Source organism: Leucoraja erinacea, chromosome 20, assembly GCF_028641065.1.
Source record: "Leucoraja erinacea ecotype New England chromosome 20, Leri_hhj_1, whole genome shotgun sequence".
In the NCBI taxonomy this organism is placed as follows: domain Eukaryota; kingdom Metazoa; phylum Chordata; class Chondrichthyes; order Rajiformes; family Rajidae; genus Leucoraja; species Leucoraja erinaceus.
In genome coordinates, this window is record NC_073396.1 from 18,989,036 (window position 1) to 19,003,977 (window position 14,942).

General features: G+C 43.4%; 1 protein-coding gene across 5 annotated transcripts in view; it reads right to left on the reverse strand.

The window, feature by feature from the left end:
• rab11fip3 (RAB11 family interacting protein 3 (class II)) overlaps nt 1-14,942 on the reverse strand; it is a 69,202-nt gene that overhangs the window by 24,131 nt on the left and 30,129 nt on the right. For 3 of the 5 annotated variants that reach the window (XM_055651474.1, XM_055651472.1, XM_055651473.1), the window contains exon 3: nt 13,262-13,353. In XM_055651474.1, the coding sequence (XP_055507449.1) occupies nt 13,262-13,353 (92 nt within the window). Of the gene's footprint in view, nt 1-1,311; nt 1,432-8,812; nt 8,834-13,261; nt 13,354-14,942 lie in introns of those variants that run through there. The other 2 variants (XM_055651478.1, XM_055651477.1) reach the window with 2 other exon arrangements.

Consider the following 14,942-nt stretch of genomic DNA (forward strand, 5'->3'; position numbering starts at 1 on the left):
AGTTAGAGATGCAATAATCACAAACAGAATTAATAAATGCCCCAGGCAAATATCGATTTATAGAAGAATACAACATGGATTTTTGAAAGTGACTCTGTTTAATTAAACTGGAGGTTTTTTTTTCATAAATGTACAGAGTGGCTCGATAAGCAAAATGGAATTGATGTGGTACATATGGACTTCCAAAATACATCTGATCAGTCTATCTAGGTATCTAGCCTCTAGGCATTTGTCTTATTTACAGGATGTGAAAGTTGTTTATAGACTGGAGGGAGGTGTCAGTAAAGTTGACAGCATTAAGATCATTGGTTTTCAAAATTGTTTAGTGGGCACGGGGAAATAATTCACATGTCCACTTCTTACAGCACTTAAAGGCACAGTAAACTGTGATAAACTTGGCAGAAGGCCCCAAAGAGATTGAAATAAGATGGAATAGACATGAAAGTTGATGCTATACATAGTATTGTGGTAGAAAGGGGTCCAAATAGAGATATCAGGGGATAGATGCATATAGTGGATTGAAAGTAGGTTAGGTTGAGAAGGAGTTTTAAAATGTATACAAGATGCCTGGCTTAATGCAGTCAAAGTACGAGAACATGTCCTGGAGAACCTCCTAAAATATTTCAGCTGGTGCACAGCCTTTAGCTCAGTGCCACTCAAAGTGGCAGTCATTGCGAGAACCAAGATTCCATCTGTATTTCAAACTACACGGATGAGGAAATTAGAAACTGAGAACCACGTGTGTGCGTTATCCAAGAGTGTCACAGCTTCAACAGTGATCAAGAGCAACATCTCTGAAGCTAATGGCATTGGAGAAGCAGCAGATGCAGTTCTTTCTCAAAATATTGTAAAAAAATTGAAGAAAATCAATCCAAAACACTGGTCAGAACGAATGCGACACAGACAGCACGTCTCAATCCAATGGATAATTTCTCCCAAACTCCATTTTTCAGACCCACTACTTAGATTGAAAAAATAAACATGGATCAACAACTAATCTCGGGATTGGTCACAACACCAACTCAAAACCTGGCATGAAAAGAATCCAAGGATTTCACTTTTAGTGAAGGTGGGAAGGGGTAGGGGATGGCAATGATTTGTCAACCACCCGAGCTTGACCAATTGTTAGATCCAAAAAAAGCTGGCAGGTCACAAAGGTAAAATACAATTTGTACACAGCCACTTTTAATAACCCGGTATAGCAACCAGCTGGTCCAAAGTAGTAGATTTTGCCATTTCCAGAAGCACAAAACAAACTAAATACAAATAAACCTGGTTACAATCACTAGATGCAGCAGATGCTGGTGTTACCTTTCCCCGTTGTCCCCAGCTCAAAGTCTGCTCAAGTGCAGCGATTTACCAAAAGCTTTCCAGTATATGTCGCCTTTCCAAATCAAGTCTAAAGTTCAAGGGGAATGCCAAGGCTTGTGATTCCTCTGCACATCCACCAATCAGCAATGTGCTTAATGATGACCTCATCAAACACTGAAGGAAGTTCTAAGCAGTCATTGAGGTGTGACTGGCTTCAGCCACACCTATCTCTGCTCGAAGATAGACACAAAAAGCTGGAGTAACTCAGTAGGTCAAGTCAAGTCAAGTTTATTTGTCACATACACATACGAGATGTGCAGTGAAATGAAAGTGGCAATGCTCGCGGATTTTTTGTGCAAAAGACAAACAACAAAACAACCAAACAAATTATAAACACAATCATAACACACATATTCTTTTACATAATAAATAATAGAAGGAAAAACGTTCTGTAGAGTTAGTCCCTGGTGAGATAGGCGTTTACAGTCCGAATTGCCTCTGGGAAGAAACTCCTTCTCAACCTCTCCGTTCTCACCGCATGACAACGGAGGCGTTTGCCTGACCGTAGCAGCTGGAACAGTCCGTTGCAGGGGTGGAAGGGGTCTCTCATGATTTTGTTTGCTCTGGAGTTGCACCTCCTGTTGTATAGTTCCTGCAGGGGGGGTGAGTGAAGTTCCCATAGTACGTTCGGCCGAACGCACTACTCTCAGCAGAGCTTTCTTGTCCTTGGCAGAGCAATTCCCAAACCAGATGGTAATGTTACCGGACAAGATGCTTTCCACCGCCGCTGCATAGAAGCACTGGAGGATCCTCGGAGACACTCTGAATTTCCTCAATTGCCTGAGGTGGTAAAGGCGCTGCCTTGCCTTCCTCACGAGTGCCGAGGCGTGTGATGCCCATGTCATATCCTCAGAGATGTGGACTCCCAGATATTTAAAACAGTTCACCCTATCCACAGGATCCCCATTTATACTCAATGGAGTGTACGTCCTCGGATGATGTGCCCTCCTAAAGTCCATGATCAGCTCCTTCGTTTTTTTGATGTTCAAGAGGAGGCTGTTCTCCTGGCACCAGAGTGCTAGATCAGCCACCTCCTCCCGGTAGGCCTTTTCATCGTTGTCTGAGATCAGGCCCACCACCACAGTGTCATCAGCAAACTTAATTATTGAATTGGAGCTGAACCTAGCCACACAGTCATGTGTGTACAGGGAGTACAATAGGGGGCTGAGGACGCAACCCTGGGGCGATCCTGTGCTCAGGGTGAGGGACTTCGATGTATTCCCTCCCATCTTGACTACCTGGGGCCTGGCGGTGAGAAAGTCCAGGACCCAGGCACACAGGTCAGACAGCATCTCTGCAGAAAAGGAATAGGTGATGTTTTGGGTATAGCCTGAAGAAGTGTCTCGACCCAAAATGTCACCTATTCCTTTTCTCCAAAGATGCTGTCTGACCCGCTGAGTTACTCCAGCTTTGTGTCTGTCTTCGGTTTAAACCAGCATCCGCAGTTCCTTCCTAAACACCCTCTGCTCGAGGAAGCCAGGGACAGTGATAGTGCAGGACTAGGCCCTCAGCCACAGAGCACTAACCTCTCCACCAGATCATCAGCAGGTGAATGAGGGACCAAACACATAACTCAGTAAAGTTAGAGCTGCCTCTATTCAATCAAAATGATAAATGCTCAGTTAGAACTAGAAAAAGTCAGGCACCGAGCTCAAAGTAAACAGTCAGACGCTGTGGGTGGGAAGGAACTGCAGACGCTGATTTAAACCGTAGACAAAAAAAAACTGGAGTAACTCAACATCTCTGGAGAAAAGGAATAAATGACGTTTCAGGTTGAGACCCTCCTTCAGTCTGAAGGGTCTCAACCCAAAACGTCACCTATTCCTTTTTTTCCCCAGAGAAGCTGCCCGACCCACTGAGTTACTCCAGCTTTTTGTGTCTATCTGTCAAAGCCTTTCTGTCCTCTGATACTCAGCTGCTCTCCAAAATACTCATATCAGAACAGGTCTGGCTTTTATTGCAACAAGGAACGCAATAAATAAGTGGCATATTGATAAGCTGAGGATAGAAATCTTGTTCTTGTGCCGCAGGACTGGAGTCCTCACCAGCATTTTCCACGTAAAGCAACATTCAGTGCCACAGTCCAAACTGGAATTACGTAGTACCTCAGCAGGTGATTGGTCCGGTTTAATTTTCTTTTGCACCATGGAAACAGGCCCTGTGGCCCACTAACTCTACACCCATTCACACTAGTTCTGTGTTATCCCAGTTTCGAATCCACTCCCTACACACTAGGGGCAATTTCACAGAGGCCAATTAACCTACCAAACCTTAATGTCTTTGGGATGTGGGGTGGGATGAAACTGAAAAACAGGAAAAATGCAGCAAAGGGAGAAAGCAGTCATGCGGTCTCTGGGCAGCAAAGGGGCAAGTCTGGATTCAGTACAGTAGACTTCATTGGCCAGTCAGATGTGGCCCTTGTCAAAGGGGATCAGGGGGTATGGAGAGAAGGCAGGTACAGGATACTGAGTGGATGATCAGCCATGATCAATTGAATGCAAGGGCCGAATGGCCTACTCCTGCACCTAATTTCTATGTTTCTATCTTGTTCAGTTTCAGAGGTTAGTGACAGCTATCGACACACGACCATGGAGACTTGTGTGACTGATGAATTAGATTTGAATCAACTGACAATTGAATATAAAAGTTGGGATGTTATGTTAGTTGTATAAGATGAGACAGCACGTGTTCAGTTTTGGTCACCTCGCTATAGGAACGTCAATAACCTGCAAAGAGTGCAGAGAAGATTTACAAAAATGTGGCCAAGACTGTGGCGGCACAGCGGTCGAGTTGCTGCCTCACAACGCATGCAGTGCCGGAGACCCGGGTTCGATCCCAACTATGGGGGCTGCCTGTTCGGAGTATGTACGTTCTCTCCGTGACCTGCGTAGGTTTTCTCCGCGATATTCGGTTTCCTCCGACACTCCAAAGACATACAGGTATGTAGGTAATTTGGCTTGGTAAATGTAAAAAAATGTCCTTTGTGTGTGTGAGTTAGTGTTGATATGCGGGGATCGCTGGTCAGCGCGGACCCGATGGGCCGAAGGGCCTGTTTCCGCGCTGTATCTCTAAACTAAACTCGAGGGCCTGAGCAATAGGGAGACGATGGGCAGGCTAGGACTATTCCTTGGATCACAGGAGGCCAAGGTGTGATCTTATAGGGGTATATAAAATCATGAGGGGAAAAGATAGGATGAATGTACAGAGTCTTTTACCCAGGATAGAGGAATCAAGAACAAGGGACACAGGTTTGAGGTGAGGGGAAAGATGCAATAGGAAACTGAGGGACAACCTTTAAAAAAATTTTGAATATAGAGTGTAGTTGCCAGAGGAGGTAGATGAAGCAGGTACTATAACATTTAAAAGACATTTGTATAGCTACATGAATAGGAAACATTTAGAGGGATGTGGGCTAATTGCAGGCAGGTAGAACTAGCCCAGATGCAGTATCTTGGTTGGCATGGGCAAGTTAAGCATGTTGTATGACTGACTAATTGAGTAACCTCGACGACTGACCACAATGACAAGACCAGGTACAAAGACTCTGCAACAATGGGGCTAAGGGCTGTCAATGGGAATGCAGATCTAATTGCCCAAGTGCATCCCATGTGCTCCTCCTGATGAGGCGATCTACAATTGTCCTTCCCAAGTTCCAGACAGCAGGCTGGTTCCTCTGGTCAATTAAAAACCCTCTTGTGCAGGAGGATTGAATGACACACTCAGGAGAACCACTGTGGACACATCTATAAATGCAAGGTCAGGCATCAACTGTGTTTATCGTTCACTATTTGAGCAAGTGGAACTCAGGGGATCAAACAAGTAGCAGTGACCACACCAGTGTTAATACAACTCTAGTGACCAATGGTCAAGTACAAGGCAGCCTTGCCACCGGCCAGCAGCATCTATAAAGCACACCCAGAGGACAGAAACTCAAAAAATAAAAACACACGAAAAAGGAGAAACTCAGTGGGTCAGTCTCAAAGGTCCCAACCCAAAATATTTGTCTGTCTTTTGCCCCCACAGATGCTGCCTGACCTGCTGAGTTCCTCCATCAGATTGATTCTGAAAATTCTTCTACATGAAGGACATCTCTCAAATGGAGAACAAGGAAAGAGGTTTCCTCAGATAATTATAGAAATTAAAAAAATTACAGCACAGCAGAAAGAATTTTAGGTTAAGTAACACATCCCACATTAATTTTGTTCATAAAACGCACAGAACAAAATTAGATTAAATATATCTGATGGAGATATGTAACTGCATTCTTAATTATCTTTGGAAGTTAAACAAAGATGCTCATTTCAGACCAGGGCAAATTCAATCCGAGCTGAACGCAATTATCATGAATCATGCAAGAACTGGCTACTGCATGCTATCCTGGATTAAAAGTGACCTCTGAGGCAGTGTGTCGACCAAAACGTACAATGTATTCATGGAATACACTGCAAAAGGTCTGACCACAGCAGTTCTAGAGTATTGTTTGCTTGGTACCGCACTCCCTGAATATTTCATGTCTAGACACCTTGGTACTAATCTACTCTTTCCTTGTACCCACTGACAGCTGATTTTCCAACATCACAAATGCTTGACCACCATTTGAGGGATGAAAATTGTTGTCTACACTCTACAGAAAATCTAGACCCCCTTGCAATCTGTGTACAGGAAAATAAGTCTGCAGGCGATGTAATACCCCTTGCAATACATTCTGCTCTGGATCACCTTAGCAGTAAGAACACCCATGTCAGAATGCAATTCATTAATTGCAGGTCGATCGTCAGCCCCATAGTACCAAAGCAGCTCCTAGCGAACCTCCTGGGGACCTCCATCTGCAGATGGCTTCTGGATTTCCTGACCTGCAGACCTCATTCAGTTAAGAGTTAGTCGTAACATTTCCTCAACACTGGTGCCCCTCAGGGTTTTGTGCCCTGCTTAGTTTAAAGATCCAATGTGGAAACAGGCCCTTTGTCCACGCTGACCAGTGATCACCCGTACACTAGCTCTATCCTACACTCCAGGGACAATTTACATAAGCCAATTAACCTGCACATCTTTGGCAGCCAGAGGAAAGCCATCCAGTCATGAGAATGTACAAACTCCGTACACCCAGTACCCATAGTCAGGATCAAACCCGGGTCTCTGATGCTGTAAGGCAAAAGAGTTGGCCGCTGACCCAAATAAACCAGGGGAGGAGGTGGTGGATGATAACCTTGTTATCAACTGCGCTGCTGTGGAGATGAGCGACAGCTTCACGTTCCTAGGCATTCATGTTACCAGCAACCTAACCTGGACCTTCCATATTGATGTGGTGATCAAGCAAACAGAGCCCTTACACAGAGAGTGGTGAATCTCTGGAATTCTCTGCCACAGAAGGTAGTTGAGGCCAGATTGGCCATATTTAAGAGGGAGTTAGATGTGGCCCTTGTGGCTAAAGGGATCAGGGTGTATGGAGAGAAGGCAGGTACAGGATACCAAATTGGATGATCAGCCATGATCATATTGAATGGCGGTGCAGGCTCGAAGGGCCGAATGGTCTACTCCTGCACCTATTTTCTATGTTTCTACGTTTCTTACTTTCTTAGGTACGAGGCGATTCGGCACATTCATGATGATTCTCTTTAATAACTAACAATGTGCTACAGAAATTATCAGGAAGCCTCGCCATGGATGCCCAACACCCTGGCAATTCTCTTTTCTCTCCGTCCCCTTCCGGGAGAAGATACGAGAGCCTGAAAGCCCAGACATCTAGTCTTGAGAACAGCTTCTTTCCCACCATTATCCAGCTCCTGAACCAATCACTCTTCACGTCGCTCTCCCAGAGATGCACCTCTACCTCATTTGTCCATTAATGCACTACTTCAGATTGCACTACGATGTTCATACTATTCTGCTGCTTTACATTAATGTTATTTATTATTTATAAGGTACCACAGTAGCGCAATGGTAGTAGAGTTGCTACTTTTCAGCGCCAGAGATCTGGGTTTGATCCTGACTAGTGTCTGTACGGAGTTTATACGTTCTCCCTATGACTATAGGTTTTCTCTGGGTGCTCTGGTTTCCTCCAACACTCCTAAGACATACAGGTTTGTAGGTTAATTGAATTCTGTAAAATTGTTCTTAGTGTGTAGGTTAGTGCTAGTGTACGGGGTGATCGCTGGTCATTGTGGACTCAGTGGGCTGAAGGCCCGTTTCCACACTGTATCGCTAACATTTAAACTATTCTATTGTCATATACACCGTTTACTCTGTGAGCTTCATGCTAAAAAGAAATTTCATTGCATCCCAGTGTACACGACAAACTAGTTTGAATTTGATGCGAACACTCCCATCTCCAAGTACCCTGGCAAATCACTCGCCATCCTGACTTGGAAAGAATACATCCACTGGACATTGGTTTTTACAAGAACATACCCTGGAATGAATGAAAAACATTTCCAACCCTTGCTTAGTTCTATTTCTCTGGACTCAAGGAAAGCCAGCCAGAGTTCTGAAGTATTGAAAGTAGCAATCCAAACTCACCAACATCCTGCACACTCGGCCTTCTCCTCCAAATACATGCTTAATTTCAGCTCGCCACACCAGTTCCAAAAGCTGCAAGCAGTAGCTAGGTCGCACGTTAATGGAACAGCCTGTCTATAGTTTCCTTCCCCTCACTTGAATATTTCATCAAGTATCGAAAATCAACTGCATGTTACCTGCCCAACATGCACTTCCTGTTTACGCATGGTGCCTCTTAAAACATACCATCACACCGAAACTAGTGAAAATAATTTAACCAAATTCCGTCTATAAGCAACACCCACTTATATGTAAACTAGATAACAAATTCAACAGCAAACAGACTTGGAGCTGGGTCCTTGTGTAAACAATTCAGGTAAATTCTCAGTCAACTGAAATGTGATCACGGGAATGTAGATTAGCAGAGTCCAAATAAATGCCGTCAGGCTAATGCTTCAAATAGTGCTTAAACATGACTTTATGAACTTGAAATGAAGGCCCCTGCAAATTCACACACAAACAGGATTAAGCACAAATTTCCTATTGCGACAGGATTGCTATTAATCATCTATTTAAAGTTAACGTTACACCCCCAGCATCATATCCCTTTGGTTCCATGGTATTTGTTCCACATTTGTTTTGTCAGTAACTAATTTCTACATAATTGCAAATGAACAGACGATTCAGTTACAACTGAATTGAAGGACTGCATGGTTTTGCTCTGGGCAGAATATCACAAATTCAGGCACCCTTGAGATTTGCGGCTCTCCGAAGGTTTACTGATAAATTTTCCATATCACCAGTGCCCTTCAGCACTGGGTGGAGATAAACAATGTCAGCAGCAAGGATAAGAGAAGATTTATACACAAGTGTAGACAGTATAAACAGGACTTTTATCTGTTCCATCTGAAACATACAGAATCATGCATTTAAAACTCGACATTACCTGGACAGTTGTTGTATTGATTCTGGGAGCGATCCAATTTGCATGACAGCGACAAGATAACCACAGGGAATGGCCATGTGGCCCATCATCATTTAACCATCTACAATGACTCTATACAGCATCAGATTGCTGTTTAAATGATTCCAAAGATTTGTTTATACCGGCAACCTGTATAGGTGTTTATTTTATAAACATTCACTCAAGAAAAGCTACACACTATCAACTCCAAAGTCATTTCTTTACTTGCTACAGCTTGATCTCCTTCACTGGATCCACTTTTCCATTCACTACCTTTATAAATCACCAAATTCACTTAAACACTCCTGGAAAGCTGTCTCTCCAAAATCTTTCGCCACTTCCCCATCAGCAATCGAGGAATGAAACAACATCTGCACACCCAGCTGAAGCTGGCGTGTGCCACTATAATTCCATTCCAGAGAAACTTCAGCACTTCAGATTGTGCAAGGCATTTTGTCCCAGCAGTAACCCAGAGAATACATTTAGATTTATTATCGCCATGTTTCCGAGGTACAGTGAAATGCTTTTCCTTTACATGCGATCCAATCAGATTAAATATTGTACATCAATACAATCAAGTCAAGCTCAAGTACAATAGTTAGAGCCAAGAGGATACAGTGCTGAATATAATTGTCAACATTGTAGCATATCATTTCAAGTTCTATTTAACTCTTATCTAGGGGGAGAGTTGGAGAATTCCATTTCAGCTTGTGCTTCAAACTTAGATTTAAAAAAATTAAAAGAAGTAGCTTGGATTAAGATGCCCTAATGCTCGAGTGGTTCAGTAGCAGCAGCGGTGGGGGGGGTAATTTCCCTGCTGTCTCTGGTAATTTCCAGAGACAGCAGGGAGGAACTATACATGCTGGCCTTGTCACCAGCACCTACATGTTAAAAAATTAAATAAACAAACAGAGCAGGTGTACCAGATTAACTGATTGCACAAGGTGTCAGAATCAAGTCATTTGTATGAATCACAACATGTTGTACATTGCAATACAATGTAGTTTTAGTTTAGTTTACATAATTTAATTTAGGGATACAGCATGGAAACTGGCCATTCGGCCCACCAAGTCCATACTGACCAATGATCACCTGTAGATGTGGATGTACAAATGTAACACTGCAACAACTCACTTCCACCTCAACTGCAATTGTGACCGGGGCAGCACAGTGGCACAGCTGGTAGAGCCGTTGCCTCAGTGCCATCGACCCGGGTCCAATCCCGACCTTTGGTGCTATGTGGAATTTGCACATTTGCCCTGTGGCCACGTGGGCTTCCTGCAGGTGCTCCAGTTTCCTCCCATTTCCCCAAAGACATGCAAGTTTGTGGGTCAATTGGCCTCTGTAAATTGTCCCAAGTGTGTAGTCAGTTAATGGGGAAAGTGGGATAACAACTGCTGTGAAAAGGTGATTGATAGTTGGCATGGACCCGATGAGTTGAATGCTAGATCTTCATGCTATACCTTCAATCAATTAGGGGTGACCAATAGACACTGATCAAGTCATTGATCCACAAATCCAGATATAATGAATAAAAAGTAGATAATTTTGGATAGCTCCACAAATCCATTTCTCTGCTACTTCCTTCAAACTGAAATGCTCAGTTTAATAACCTTACTCCAAAATATTGCCCATTACTCTCTGGGTGCAATCACTGAAGGTCACAGAGCAGCAGAAGCCGAGGGCATAAGTCTCTGAATATCAGACCGGAACTACCACAGCCCCAAATCAACAACTCAAGACTACAATTCGGAAGTAGCCATCACCCAAATTATTTATTAAAAATGCCTCCTGGAACAGCCACACTATCAATTTCATCGCAAATTCTCTTGCATTAAATGTTATTCCCTTTATCCTATATCTGTGCACTGTGGACAGCATGGTTTATAATCATGTATAGTCTTTTCTTTGGATAACGCAACAAAAAAGCTTTTCACTGTACCTCATTACACATGACAATAAAGCAAACGAAAACATTCTCAAAATTTAACACAACCATGAACATTGGCAACAATTTTTATCAAAGTTGAAGTTCTGCAACTTTTCCCAAAGTAGCTTTCATGTTAAGAAGCTATGTGCCAAGGACCCGTTTATAGCTCCATTCACTTATATGGAAATTAATATAAAAAAATCTGTTGAAGGGAAAAGGCAGACATGCTGTTTTATTTTTTAATGACCTACAGCAGCACTGCTTTGTAAACATGGGAAACCAGCTGAGCAAGAATCGTTAATGCAAGTAGGGACAGCGTTGCCAGAGGTCCCTGCACAAACAAACAAGTCTCAAGGGCAACAATGTCCACAGGTCAAAGCACCAATCAGCGCCTGAAGAATATGTCCGTCAAACAGAGTTAGCAAGGGCCCTGACAAGTCACCAAAGTGCTGCCACCAGCTGGGTGGAAACAGTTTTGCCACTACCCTTTTCTTCCCTCTCCCTTGTACCACAGCTCCTGGGTTAACTCCCAAAGTACATTGTGCTGCCATTATACTTTGCATCATGAGACTGTCAGCCCAAACCTGCTCGAAGAGTGGAGCACCATGCTCTCAGCTGCCACTGCATCACTGTACACAATGATGGGCACTTGCTCTTCCCCACAAAAACAAATTGGCGAGAGTGGAGGGGAGGGGAGATAAAATACAATTGAGTAAACTTGTAAGGAACACAAGTGAATTACAAATGCTTCTAAGTGTATGTTAGACAAGGATTGGGGAGTCAATGAAGGTGCTATATAGTCAGAACTAGAAACATTTATAATGGGGAACAAAGAAATGCTAGAACAATAAAGACTTACGCTGGTTCCGTCTTCACTGAAGGAGACAATAACTTCCCAGAAAGATTAGGGAATTAAGTTAAATGAAGAGGAGGGATTGGAGTTATTAGCCTTGCTTGGCAGGGTGTAGCCTGTAGCCCACATTGCACCGCTCACTCTGGCCCGTCCAACACCAGTCTCTGCACATCACACCCTGGACCAATCAATGCTTCTGGAGCATCAGTGGAGGGCAGAGGCTCGCTGAGGTCTCCACACATAACCGCGTGCAGCCTGCACATGTACATTCTACATCAAGAGGCATGGTCTCAAGCATTTGGATAGGAGGACAGAGAACTAGAACTAGTTAGCACTGCGGGTATCATTTTAAGCAGGGTCCAATGTATAAGAAAACAATGGAATAAGCACTGCTGGAGGAGGCATACACCACATCATTTACACAAACAATGCAGGGAAGCATTCAAAGAGGATATAATGTTGGGGTACGGTTTATTATTGTCCCGTGTATAGAGGAACAGTGAAAAGCTGTTTTGCACACTGTCCAAACAAATCAGATAATACTATATGTGAATACGGTGGCGCAGCGGTAGAGCTGCTGCCTCACAGCTTCAGAGACCCGCGTTCAGCCCACCAGTGCAAACATTTAGATAGAATTAAAGCCAGATTTGGCAGCACAATGTGCATAGGGATTAGAATAAGGGACTGAGAACACATCCTTGCGATGCACAAGTGTTGAGGATTGTTGTGAAGGAGGTGTTGTCATCTATCCTCACCAATTGGGTCAGAGCTGAAAGCTAAAAAATCCAATGGCAGAGGGGGAATGGATTCCAAGGTCCAGATGTTCGGAGATAAGTTTTGATGTAATTAGTGTTGGGCAGAGCTATAGTTAATGTCTAATGCAGGTGTCCTTGTTTAGGTGTTCCAGGGACAAGTTTAGGGCTGCTGTGGACCTGTTGCAACAGTAGGCAAATTGAATGGATCAAAGTTGCCTGTGAGGCTGGAGTTAATATGGGCCATCAGCAGTCAACGCACTTTATGATGGCGAATGTAAGAGCCACCGGGCAGTCGTCATTAAGGTAGCTACCTTTTCATTGGTATCGGGACAATAGCAGCCTTGTAAAATGTGTGACTATGTAAAATGTAAAATAAGATGGTGACTTCAGAAGGGATCGGTGAAAGATTCATCAGTCCGTGATTACCTCCGATCCGCACAAGTCTTGAGGATGTGACACGAGTCTCCATCCAGATCAGCAAGATAAACCAGTGGAGCAGTTACCAGTCGTAGCACCAATGCTACCAAGCCACATTATATATTGAAAAAAACTGGTTGTGAAAACAATTCTTCTTGTCAGTCTTTCCACAATAACTAACACTCAATTTAAACAGAGAAAACGTCCATTTAACATTTCCTTAAATGTCCACTGCAACTGTGAAGTAGCTTTTCAGTGCTGATTGGACCCAGTGCTTTGATCTAGTGTCAATAACAAACTTACAACTTCCTGCACCAAGCACAGGCCAAACCTAACTGACCACCAAGGTCAGAAATAGAACTTTGCAGCAACGTGGGTTTGTGAAATTTGTCAATTCCTAATTGACCCACTGAAAATCAAAAACAAATGAAACACCCATGGTGATATTTTGCTGTGACAATCAAACATACACTTGCCTCAAAGCAATTGAAGTCCTCAAACCCGTCAGAACAGGGTAGTGCATCATCTTCATTTCCAAATCCAGCATCATAGTTCTGGCTGTCAGTATCTGCAGGTACAAAAGTAACACCCTCAAATTGATCACACAGGACAGATGCTACCATGACCATTTACAACAAAACATTTTTTTTCACACTCATTCATGCACAATGATCACATTTAATAAAGTCAATAATATTTGAGATCCAACTAAGAGCAACTGCCGATGTGGCCATATTAACACATAAACATTACCACCCATCAGTCCAGTCAATCCTATTATTACGATTAATGAAAGCCTAATCTATATCATCATCATTGGCGGTCACTCGAAATGAGTACGACTGTCCCCTCATGGAGGATGCCTGTGTGTGACTTTGTTTAACGTGGGGAGACTGATGCACAGACAGCCACCACACAATCCTCGACAGATCCGAGTCAGAATCCAGTGCCATGGAATCCAAGACGACCTGGGACCCTTTTCTGCTGCAGCCTTCATCCGCTTTCCCAGCCGTTGTGACGCTCCACTAAAGTCAGCCATCATCCTCCATTTTGCTTCTTTATTATGGGGCATTGTGTATAGATTGATGATAAAAATAAAATAATTTAATCCATTTTCGAATAAGGCTGTATAACAAAATGTGAAGGGGTCCGAATACTTTCTGAATGCACTGTACATGCTCTGCCCCAGCCAATGCAATGCTGATTGTCCCCAATTAGTTCACAGTCTTCCAAATGAGAGGACATACTTTCTCCAAGAACCTTCTCCACTGATGCAAGACCCACTGGCCTATAATTCCCTGGATTATTCTTACGTCCCTCAAACAAAAGGAACAACACTGACTATTCTCCAGTCTTCTGGAACCCCACCTGTGGTTAGAGAGAATACAAACATATTTGTCAAGCCCCTGCAATGTCCTCCCTCACCTGTCCCAATAACCACAGATCAATCCCATTAGTCCTTTGAATTTATTCACCTTAATGCTCTTCAAGGGACCCAACACCACCACCACCTTGATGTCAAACAGCCCTATTAGTAATACCCCGCACTAATCTCACTATTCTGCATGTTCTTCTCCTTGGTGAATATCAATGCATAGTACTTGTCTAGCCCGGGCTAAGCACAAATTTCCTTTATTTTTGAACCTCACATTTCAGTAGACTAGCTTGAACCTGGGCTAATAATCTTAAAGTCTTGCATTGAAAGGAGAAGGTGTTACAAAGCAGCAGTCTGATTGATCCTCAATGTATTATCCCTTGTAAACATCTGCTCAAAATAAGAGGTAGTCTGTGGAATGGGCTTTGGGAGGGCTTCACTGGACATAATTCTGAGTGTATATTGCACAGTCAGGAGGGGCTGCAAGGAGACAGGAAACGTCAGGAAAAGACTTGGCTTCAAGGTTCTTCTCTCATAGAATTGGTGTTTTTTAGAATTGTCTCCCAAGCACTGTGCAAACTGGGGCATCAACTAATTGTGCCAAGTGGGACTCGTTGTTGGACCATTAGGGCAATACAGTGTTATAGGGAGCAGGCAGCAAAGTAGAGTCAAGAGCAGAAGGGTTTCGGCCCGAAACGTTGCCTATTTCCTTCGCTCCATAGATGCTGCTGCACCCGCTGAGTTTCTCCAGCTTTTCTGTGTAACCTAAAGTAGAGTCAAGG